Source organism: Cupressus sempervirens, chromosome 10, assembly GCF_028749045.1.
Source record: "Cupressus sempervirens isolate cs-2001-9-10 chromosome 10, ASM2874904v1, whole genome shotgun sequence".
In the NCBI taxonomy this organism is placed as follows: domain Eukaryota; kingdom Viridiplantae; phylum Streptophyta; class Pinopsida; order Cupressales; family Cupressaceae; genus Cupressus; species Cupressus sempervirens.
Genome location: NC_143127.1, coordinates 819951018 through 819963521, shown reverse-complemented (window position 1 = coordinate 819963521; position 12504 = coordinate 819951018). Strand labels below are relative to the sequence as shown.

The 12504-nt window shown below is 35.8% G+C and overlaps 1 protein-coding gene across 1 annotated transcript in view; it reads left to right on the top strand.

Annotated features, from left to right (window-relative positions):
- Positions 1-12504, top strand: part of VIK (VH1-interacting kinase) — a 142343-nt gene that overhangs the window by 111111 nt on the left and 18728 nt on the right. Inside the window, exons 5-6 of the mRNA XM_089807724.1 lie at positions 6342-6462; positions 6650-6729. Of these exons, the coding sequence (XP_089663850.1) occupies positions 6342-6462; positions 6650-6729 (201 nt within the window). The remainder of the gene's footprint in view (positions 1-6341; positions 6463-6649; positions 6730-12504) is intronic.

The window sequence follows — 12504 nt, the reverse complement described above, 5'->3', positions numbered from 1 at the left end:
ACAAAAAGAAGATGTAAGTCCTCCCTTTACATAAAAAACATTCTCAAACTCCACAAGAAGCTCGATTGCTTTCAGCCACTGCACAAAATATAAAAAGTTCTTCAAAACACACACAAATGAACCAAATATTAACATACATCAAAACAAGTAGATCAAATATGCAGAAGCACATAACATAAATCTAAAACCATTAACCTAAAACAAAAAGGGTACATTTCATAAGCATTTCTAATGTTATTTAATGATAAAAGGCAGCATTACAGACATGAAAAATAAGAATGAAAGCAGAAAATTAAATTCCTATGCGGACAAAATGTAGCTTTCGACAACCCAGATTGATGATGAGGATTAACTTCTGGATTAATCAGGGTCATTTTTAAACTTTTCATCTTGATGATAAATCACTGAGTGTGATTTGAGATGTGATGATGACCAAAAAAAATCATGCGCAATCTAATCCAGAAGTTAATCAAGGAAAAGTTTAAGCTTAGTACACCAAAATTTCATTTGAAATTCTTATACATATTCCCTACACATCTATATGTAACTAAATTTTCTACTGTATGTATTTGCACTACCAGCCTGACACCCAATGACCCCTGTGCAGAGATATCCCTTCACCCCCGTCATCCCTTAACCTATGTTCTTGGTCCCCCTTGTCCCCAGATCTCATCGCCACATCCCCCTATCAGGAAGTTTTGTGTAACTATTATAATAAGTGAGTTTTTCTTGTAGTTTTTGAAGTTTTTACAACATTTTCTAGTTGTGCCCTCTTACTTGCAGACAGTTGTGCCCTCTTACTTACAAACAGAATAAATACAAGAAAGGGGTATGAAGTTGTGGGAAGTAGACCCAATGCAAATTGATTTGGATTTTTCAGCTGCCACAAAATCTTCAACTTTTGTGGAGACAGATGCCTAAGACGCTTTTACTGCAAGTCTTAGAGGGGCTGATGTGGTTCTTCTAATCTACCTGCATCATCTAATGGCATTGATGATGCTGATGTCGGTCTTTGTAAAGACCCATATGATGTTAATTACTAAATATATAATTTTAATATGGAACTCTAAACCCATGAACAATGAATATCTAACATGACATTTTGAATTAAGTTTTGAAAACAAAATATTGAATTTGGAATTAGTATTATGTATTTCAAATTTATAACATGTGGTACTTTTGTCTCACATATGTGTGCTTTGTTGTATTCTGAATTAAATTACACCCAAACACACGAGTTTTTTCTGATTTTGCACAAATAAACTCAAACTCAAAAAGAAAATTGCCATACCAGGATACCATATACACATGCCTACATCTGTGCCCAATCTGGCAACTTACACATATCATTAAATCTGGAATAAATTATTTGTATTACTTATTGAAATAAATTTGAGCTTACTTGAGTTTAATTATTAATTTTCAAAAATCTCTCATCAAAACTAGGACAAACGTTGGGGCATTTATAGTTAGCTTATGCACTCATGTCCATTTCAGAGCAAAACTAATATGGGAATGGAACTATTGAATGAGGTTCAATGTTATATCTAAAGGCACTCTGTAGGAAAACTTCAACTAAAGTATCATGAGTAAAGAGCAAGTTAAGGAAAAGAGAAACAAACTGTGCTGGAAAATTCCAACAATAGCATCACAAGTAAAAGAGCAAGTTAAGGAGAAGAGAAAAAACAAAAGTAAACAATAAATCAACCTCAAATGATTTCAAACGAAATTGCTAAAGTAATTTATGTAGAAACTAGTTCTTAGAAAACCCTGAGCACAATTCTGGCATATCTTGTGTGTGGAGCTTATCCCGATTCTTATGTTCATCCATTTTACCCTGACAATGAGTTTAGATTCCGCAAAAAGACCTCTTTTAATCATGATTGTGATGCCTGTGGTGAAGATCTAAAAGGGTTTGTTTATGAAGCCACTACGGGTAATAAATTGAAACCATTGAGGTTTCATCCTCTCTGCATTGCGCTGCCTACAACTCTTAACTATGGCAGGCACAAAGAGCATCCTCCGAGGCTTATTGTGGAGACTGGGGGCACATTCAGTAGCAGGTGTAATGAGAACAAAGCTGGGTGGAGTTACAGGTGTGATGACATGGCATGCAGGCTTTGAGTGGACTTGGTTTGTGCGAAGGTGGATAATCATAGTCTCTCTGATCATGGTATTGCAAGCATAAACTGTAGCAGCTTCAAAAAAAAAAAACCCAAAACAAATACAAAAACCCAAACCCAAACTGGTTCTTTTGAACAGAAAAACCATGTGTAAACTATGAATTGCTGGGAGCTTTGCGAGCATACATAGAACCCACAAAAACTCATTTTTCTTTTACCCATCTTTTTTCCTCTGCCAGATTTTTAATTGCAGTGGTAAAAATATATTTTAGAAACATACAATGGGGTAGCGAAATGCAAGAACATACCTTTCAATAGCGAAATGCAGGAATATACCTTTCGATAGCGAAATGCAAGACCTCTGAAATTGATCTCTTGAAATGGTGGTGTGAAATGCAGGAGTGGGAGTTTTTCTACGGACCCGACGAAATATGCAATTCGCGATATGTTGGGAAAGTTAGATTGGCGGACCTGGCGGATTATAGATTTTGTCATAGTGAGATTGGGAATGGGATTGGCCCATTCCAATTACAAGTTTTTTTAAGAATGGATAAAAGCCCATTTTGGGCTAAAATAGGAATTCAAAATCCTATTCTCCAATCCCATTCCATGTAGCAAACAAAGAATTAGATACATATTCTAATTTTCTAATCCTATTCACATCCTATTCCACTAACCAAACGGGGCCTAAAGGAATGTATAATTGAAAATGAGCTAATGTTAGCAGATGTACAACTTGTAGCATCTATGAAGATAAGTAAGAATCAGATGAGAAGATAACAAATTTGTTTTACATGTCATGAGTCTTGGACACTTGATCATCATTGTGAAGTCAATAAAGAACTATTGCATCGAAACATTGTTAAGGACATAGACACATACAAGTGAAGACTCGATACGTGAAGCACAACTTGAAGCAAATACACTTAAATTGAAGCATTTAGAAAGCAAACAGAATGTTGACTTCCAACTAATTGTGGATGATAGTAGGAAAGTACCTAATGCTGCAAATGTGAGGTATTCTAAGCTCTTAATTGGTGATATACTGATCACTATTGACAAAACTAGTGAAGAGGAGAACTCCTTTGATGAATCCATATATAAACACGATGCTATTCCATTTTAACTTCATGAAGAGTGCATGACACTAGCTATAGAAGCATTTAATTGTGATGATGATATTGCCCCAGCCGTTGAAAACGAATAAGAAAATTTGATGTGTGACAATCCTTATTCCCTAGAAAAAATCGAACACAAACCTCTATAGCTGCAAGATTTGATGGACATGTTATTAGTTACAAAAGAAAAGCTTGCACCAGTGGTAACAGTAGCAGATGACTCTCACAAATTCATTTAAGAACTTATGTGGAAAACTCAAATTGATGAAAGGCAATAGGGTTTTTCATGCGGAGTCACTAGTTCGTAACTACAAACAATCAAAGAAGCATTCAAACAAATAAAATCAGATTACTTGCAGCTCTTTGTAGATAGGGAACTTGCTATAAAATATGGAGATGACAAGGAAAGGGAGATAGATGAACTTTGTCTTCAACTAAGTATGGCACATTATTCATTTTGCAAGGCTGAAAATCAAATTTCTGTTGAAGCCATTTACAAGGAAGATGATCTTAAATGCCAAGGAGATCATACAACTTGTTGAAGGAATCAACACCATTAGTAAAGATGAAAATGAGCATATCATTCTGACCTCTCCCTACTCAGATGAGACATATTATGCTAATGACGATCAAAAGGACCAGCAAGAAGTTACTATTTTTTACAATAGCAGCTGTGTGCCTTCACATTATCATAAGGGAGCAACATTTCCACATATGGATGAGGGTAAATCAAATGACACCAGTTCTGAAATCTCATTTGGCGATGATCATTTTGTTGAGCAGGGGAAGGTTTGACTGATCACATTTATGGGGAATCATAAATTCCAGAGTTGTCAGTAATGCATAATAGAAACTTCCACAATTCATTTAGAAATTTGGCACCACGTTCTTATGATATGGAAGCTATCTATTTATTGAGTGGTGATTTATCTTTATGTCCACTCCAGCTATTAGTAGCTTTCTTGCTTGGTCTACCATTCTAGTTTTAGATAATGCATATGAGATAGATTTCTTTCATATCTAGGAGAACCATGACACCTTCAACATTATACTTAACGCTAGCATAGCTTATAGCAGTGACATTTGGCAGTCTGTTGGGTTGATTCTCGTGCATATTGGAGGTGTGATTGGTATCTCTTGGGTCGATGACTCATTTCTATGGTTACTATGGAAAGATGGTAGGATGATACACACCTACTTCAACACCTAGGATCAGATGGGTAGACTAGTTTAGGATCCAGGGATTGACTGGATGAGTATTCTACCCTTGGTGGTTTATGGTGAGTTGCTACACAGCTTGGGGCCTAAAGCAATTGTAATTATAGTAGTGCAGCAGCTAGGTGTCGCATTGTTTTTCAAGGTGACTTGGGATCCAAGGATCTAGTTTATGGATGAGTTGCACTTGGACTCGTTGCTTCACAATATGAGATGATGTTATCTCAGTGGTCTCAAATTGGGTTGTAGAGCCACTACCAGATATATATGAAATTTGAGGATAATATTATAAACTGGGTTAAAAGGTGATGAAGGAGGAAAAAGACGAAAAGATAGGAGAAGGAAACCAAAGGGTCACAACCTTGAGCATTAAAAGGAGGCTAGTTCATTTTCAGCATGCTTGGATATTGAGATTGACTTAAGATTTCTCTTCGAGAGATGTGAAAACTTGCAGCTTTCAATTTTAGAACTTGAGAATGGGACCGGGACCCTTCAGGCTTCTTGTGTGGACTGGATGCAACCCGATTCATCTTGTGTGATGAATTCACAACAGAGTTCATGTCTCGAGTTATAGATGTATTTTATAGTTTTTCCAATCTGACTGTTGGCACTGTTTTAAAGATTGGATGTTTTATCATGTTAATGTATTGCCAAAATTATAGTGCAATGACAATTTCTGAGTAATTTATATGATCAGCATTCACTGTTTTATTTGCATGAGTTATCTGTTGTATTCTGGAAATTTTTTGAGCAAGTTTTTGGGAGAATATCCGGACTGGGATATTACATATTTTCTGGCTAGAAAGGCATTAACTTGTTTCTTCATAGAAACTTGCTTATATAGATAAACTCCAAAGTGATGATCATGTTAGAGGTGCAAGTTTTCAAGCATCTGAAATAGAAAATGCTTGGTAGGTATCCGTACAGTATCAAAGGCCTTGGGGAAATCTACGTATAGCACCATACTTTAATCTAATATTTCATCTACTTTATTTGTAAATTGATTGTAGAAATTTTTGAACTAGATGAAAATGAGAATTCGTATTCATGTATTATATAAGATATATTTAATAATATATCTTCCACTGGTCCATATAAGTTTTTTATATTTTAAGTGTATTTTTCATTTCAATTTGCCAGAATGTGAGTGATAAAATATGCAGATATACTACTGATGTAAAAGTCGGAAAGATTTAGCAGCAATTAGTGAATCCTATTGATGGGTTGGCAACAAATCCCTTGTAGTTTTAATCCATAACTTCTATGTTTTTTGTTGATTTCTGCGATATTGTAAATGTATTTTTTATTTCAATTTGCCAGAATGTGTCAGTGATGAAGTATGCAGATATATTACAATTGTCGATGTCAAAATGGTTTAGCAGCAATAATGAGTGAAAATCTTATTAAAGGGTTGGCAACAAAACCTTTGTATTCTTAATTCTTAACTTCTATGTTTATTTGTTGATTTCTGAGACAGTCGGGACTTCTGTGTTTGTTTTTATAGTGGAACTGTATTTTTCATTTCAATCTGCCAGAATGTGAGTGATAAAATATGCAAGTATACCACTAATGTAAAAGTCAAAATGATTTAGCAGAAATAAGTGAAAATCTTATGAAAAGGTTGGGAACAAATCCTTTGTATTATAATCCAGAACTGCTATGTTTGTTTGTTGATTTCTGAGACAGTCAGGACTTGTATGTTTTTTTAATATTGTGACTGTATATTTCATTTCAATGTGCAGAATGTGAGTGATAAAATATGCAGATATACTACTGATGTAAAAGTCAAAAATATTTAACGACAATAAGTGAAAAATCTTATTAAAGGGTTGGCAACAAATCCTTGGCATTCTAATCTATGTTTGTTTGTTGATTTCTGAGACAGTCAGGACTTCAGGCATGAGGTTGATTTGCTAGTGAAGCTACGGCATCCTAACATTGTCCAGTTTCTTGGTGCAGTCACAAAGAAGCCTCCTCTGATGTTGATCACTGAGTACCTTCGTGGGGTAGGGAGATCTTTTTAAAGTTGCTCTTTCTGTACATGTTTATCTGCTTAAAGTGTGTAATTGAGGTAGCATGTATAAAAGTATAGTCAAAGCATTTACACCAGAAGCAATTGTTGTATGAGCTTTGGTTTCCATTGGTCGCATATTTTACCAAGTTTGAATAAATTTTCTGTATTGTGCTCTGTAGGGGGATCTCCATCAATTTCTTAAGGACAAAGGTGCATTGAGTGCATCAACGGCAGTTAGCTTTGCTTTGGACATAGCAAGGTATTTGAGTTGGTTTCTATCATGCAACCTGAGTTGGTTTCTATCATGTAACCTAACTTTTAGAGCTTTACTTTTCTATCATATAGGAAGGTGATGGCACTTTACTTCGTATCTATCTCTTTTGATCAATGCAATCATTTCGTGTTCCAGTTGGTATGGAAATAAATTTGACCTTGATAGGTGGGTCATTGACCATTTTGTTAGAGTTTCTAAGCATATGTATGTTTCTGTTATTTTTCCTTTTCGCTGTCATTTTTCATGGACCACCTAGAACTGAAACCTAGGATCTCCTTTGACTGTGCTGGCAAGTGCAATTACTAAGTTGGTGACCCTTTATGGTTTCCATATTCTTTAAGGTGGTAAGGATCGACAATGAAGAAATGAGAATGCAAAAGAAATGAGGCAGCACACATTGTGTCTGGTCCCAATTATATATTCAATATATTAATGGAGTTTAGAAACCAGGAATGTGTATTCGAATGTTTGATTGAAATATTTATATAATATTATAATCAACCACCATTATAGCTATATAAAACTATAAAATAATTTAATTGTCCTCCCCTCCTCCCTCACCCCTTCCCCAGCCCACGACAGCCCCACCCAAGTTAGGCTTAGTCAATAGATTAGCAAACTACTCCTTAGATGTGCAGTAATCAAGAGAAATGTCTTCAAAATCAACTGGTTTCCAAATATAGTAATTACGAGTTTCAATATGCTCGGTAGGAGCAAGAAGCACTAGATTCTTTACTAACTTCAATTCATGCAGGTTATTATAAGGAAATGGAGCATATGACTGATGAGGGAGTAGAAGATTGGCCAATTTGATAATTTTCTTATATGGAAGATAAAGCCACAGTGTGGCAAAGCTTACTTTATTTGGAGACAATTCCGAAGTCAATGGGAAAGATGTACCCAATAGTTGACTACTGAGTATCCATTGATCCAACCCAATGAAAGTTTTTGTATCAAGTAAATCCAAGATTTGTTGCCCTTTGATTATCATACCAAGTCAAGAGTTCCTTTGACATATTAAAAATCTTGCTTTGCTATTGTCAAATGAGTGAGCTTTTGTTTATAAAAAATTGAGTAAATAATTTGACAAAAAAAAAAATCCAATATGAGAATGCTTGTGACTATTTGCAGAGAGATTCATCAATCAAGGACGAATCATCATTGATTGATAATTTTAACCTAAACTTCATAGATGCGGAAGAGGGGTTGCAATTTACCATTTTAAACTTCCCTTGTACTCTCGTGGCATATTTGATTTCAACCATGATTATGAAATGATCATGTAGCTAGAATCCAACACCTTGTCAATAATGTAGGAGGCCTATATTTGTCATGTCAAAAGCCACACAAATCAGATTCCACCGGTTGAAGAATATTGGGTACACTACAAGTAGGATCACATGGCCATCGCCATCGCTTTTGACATAGGGATTTAGATTAGAAAAAAATCATTTGAGTTTGGAATCTCGGAGATGTTGGTTATTTTTTGTATACTAGGCTTGTGGAGCTTGCTTAAGCCCATACATAAACTAGATCGACTTGTAGATTAGATGATCATGGCTAGGTACTTGAAACCATCAAGCTGCACCATTTAAGTTTCCTCATTGAAATTTCTATGTGCGATATGTTCATATGTTTGATACACCTAAAAAAATTGAGTTGTAGAGAAGAGCAACTAAGATGTGACCATCATAGGAGTGGGAGCAAACATTGAATTTTTACATCAATACTAATAAGCACAGATAATTTGTGGAATATTATACAATTGAATCCAAAAATTATTTGTGCCTAGTCTCATCATAGTTATCCCCTCTTGTTTGGAATATCCTTTTGCAACAAGACAAGCTTTTCACTTATTCAGATAACATTAGCTTTGCATTCTACCTTGTAAATTTATTTTCTTCCATGGGTTGTTTTTTGGGAGGCAATTCCAACAAGCCTCAGATTTGTTTTCTTATCAAGGCATCATACGCAACCTTCACGACAACTTCCCCTTTAGGTTACCCTGATACTTCCAAATGCTATTGTGGTTTAAACAATTTGTTTCCTTCTTCACTCAAGTCTCTCTTTTAATTGAGGATGTTCATTCTCATTCAAATCTTCTAAAGTTTTATTATAGTAGTTAGATCTTTGATTTTGAGGTATTACTCTAGAGATAGAGATGGAGATAAATAGAGATATTGGAGTAGAAGGAGATCCTTCATGGAATTTCACTTAATTGTGGGACATAATTGTCCTTGATTATAGTTAAATATATTAATGCAATTTGGTGAGCTTTCCCTAAATCAATAGATAAGCGCAACACTAATCTTAGTTGCACAACATGAATATCACTGTAGCATTTTCTTAAAACATCCACCATCCAAATTGCTCACCCTAGATTGGTTGTAATAACCTTTGCTGGTTATAACTTACACAATCAGCAAATTTCTTTTACAACTCCATAATTTGGCATTTTGTTGAACACTTGACAAACAAACTTAACACCACTATAGTGTACCTTATCTTTGTGTCTTGGAAAAACCTTGTATTTTGTATATGTTGAATAAATGACTCTTATCTGTGATTTTGAGATATATATGTGATGCTAAATAACAAAGATAGACATACTGTAATGTCCCCTTTTTCTGGGACATTATAGTTCTGTGTTGCCAGCTCTCTTCGCCTAGATATCAGGGGCGAAAAGGTTCTTTACGGGGTTCAGTTCGAGATTTGGCCTACACATTTCCAGTTTCGGACCCATCAGAGCAGTTTTGGCAGGTTGTCCAGATGCTTACTATTTTTAGTAAGTAATCAGAGCTCAGTATTTTCAGTACCTCAGTGTTGGGTTGGAAGTGCCTCGCCGAGAGCTTCTTAACGAGCTATTGCACATGCTTATCAGAGTTCATTTGGCCAGTTATTTTAATGTCCGATGGCTATATGGTTTACTGACTAAGTGACTATTAAACTTCATTTAGGGCCTGTTTGGTTGCTGGCATAGGAATTGATAATCAGATTTGAAAATAAGAATGGGAATGGTGATTGAGAATGGGATTTGAAAATCACAATTCTAATCTTGTTTGGTTCAGTTGGACTGAAATTGGAATAAGGGCAGAAGAAAAAGAAACGGATGAATGCGATCTAGGGCTGCCTTTGAGTTTGACTTACAGTGGGATTTGAGAATTACAGGAGATGTTATGTCCAATGACTGGAGAATTTGGGGATGTAAGTGTTGGCTGGAGATCTTTTTCCTTGACCAAATTGCCTCCTGTGATTTGGAAAGCTTTTGTCATTGTTTGGGTTTAGAAAGCCTTCCTCTGCTCTTTAGACAGTTCAACAAGGAGGGTTTGGGACTTACTCTCCCTCTCTCTCTACAGGAAACTACAGCCTTCCCGACACTCCAAACTTAGTCCTACAATCGTTACAATGAAGGATGAAGGATGTGCGCAGAAGAGGGCTCTGCTTTAGATCTTTTGTTCCACTTGTCATTGCATTGAAATATTGTCATACCATTGCTTTAAATCGTTGAAATATTGTCATCTAAAGCTGTGTTGAAATACCATCATCACATTGAAATACTGTCATTTAAATTGTTTCTGTGTTGAAATATTGTCATCGCATTGAACGATTTTATTATTCAATCGTTCCACCTCCATTATCAATATTTCGTCTCGTCTATGAAGAAAATGCACACGGATCTGAAAAAAGCATTCAGTTTGGAACAGTCAAACTGAGAATAGAAACAGTCTATTCCAATTACAGGTATTTTTAAGAATGGACAAATGCACATTTTGGATTAAAATTGGAATATGTATTCTTATTCTTATTCCGTGCACCAAATAGAGAATTACAAACAAATTCTAATTTTTAAATCCTATTCCCATTGAATTCCAGCAACCAAACGGGCCCTTAACTTGTCACTTTATTTAAAAAGGTACTATGTTCACTTAAGTGACGAAAGGACAAAAAGGTGCTTTATCCCACATTGCTTAAAAGAGCATGCATCACATTGGAAAAAATGATAAAGGTACAACAAGCTCCACATGAGAGGATATATGAAGATATAATATTTAAAACAAATATTAATCTGAGAGCTGAAATAGTTGTTGGTTATTTCTTCGAGGACACAAACCCTTGAAGAAACATTTGAAAGTTGGACGCAAATTTAGCCTTCTTACAGGTTTTATTTATATTTCCAATCTGACTGTTATTTTTGTATATAAGATTGGATTTTACTTGGATTGTTGCATGTTATTGTATTGCTGTTGTAAAATACAATAACGCATTTTGGGGAATTGTTGTGTTAATTTTTGGTTTATGTATGTACTTTTGAATATTGGAGGAATAAACAATCTTTCTGAGTTTTCTTGCATGCAAATCTGTTGATTAGAAATTGATTTAAATTTTGGAATTTATATTGGATATTGTTTTACTGTTCGGATTTAAATCTGCAAGTATATTTTATGGGTTTTTGGTAAAATATTCGGAAAGAGATACTACAGTGGTCTTAGAGCCAAGAATCCTGCCATCTTGTGGAAATACACGAGAATTTATGAACTAAATACTCTAAATTCTGGGTGCTTCAATGTGATTGGTTGAAAACCTTGAGGACGAAAACCCTCAAGTTTGATTTTTGGAATTGATTGGACGTCACCCCAATCTTTCCAATCTTGGAATTCAATATTGGCATAATTGGCAAGTGGTTTAAGGACTGTATTTGGGAAATTTCAGAGCCATGCGTACGGATTCTTTCAAACTGGTATGTGTTCGAATTTTTATTAAGTTTTGCATTTTGAGAGGAAGAAATAGAAGGACGCTGGTTTAGTATTGGGGAAAATCGAGAGTGCATATTTTAGAGGCAGGAATAGGGTTGGCAAGAGAGGTCGGTGAACTAAAAGAGAAACCCGACTGTGATTCACGAAATTTTGGAACACGTCGGCATACAGGCGGGTGACAAGCAAGGGCACGAAATTTATAACGCAAGTTGGCAAGAGGTCGGGGTCTGTAGTCGTCAGGGGAAGACACGCGATTAGAAGGGAGCACATTGTGTTCAAACGTCACCCAAACACACAGTCCACGGCGGGAGAAATTGATCATTCCACGCAGGGTGTTGAACTAATGTGAGGAGTTCGGGTTGAGCTTCCGCATGCCTGAGACGACTTATGACTTCGGGTTGGACGTGATTTTCCTTTGCAAATTCACTCAACTTCCAAGGTGGGCCGCACGGGATTGAGACTGGACCATTATCCTCCACCTTGAGCAGACATCACACGGCTCTTAGTCGGGTTTCAGCAGTGACCATATTGGGTGGAAGAAGCTCGACGGCATCAGACCTGAACATTGGCGGCAATTAATCCGGGTTTGTCATTTCTTGATTCTTACATTTGTTATCTTGAACTCCTGCACTAGTATTGCATTTTATTTGCATTTAAGATTGTCTGCTACTCGTCATTGTGAAGAATTTAATATTCTAATTGCAAAGTCTCAGACGGCATACATGAGTTTAAACATCTTGGATTAATAGTGGTTGCAGTCATCTGTTCCTAGTTAATGAAGTTGTGTGACAGTGGTATGTATATTTTGAACCAATTTATTTGTGGAGGTACTTGTCACTTGTGAACTCTTGACTAAACACCCAGGTACAAGTCTGAATTTGTGATCTGAACTGGTGTAGTTATTAAACTGGAAATTGGAGTGTATTCAGTTTGTTTAAGAGCTGTTTGACTAAATGCCTCTTGGCAATATATTCTTTCATATAACGAGCATTTGAATCATTTAACT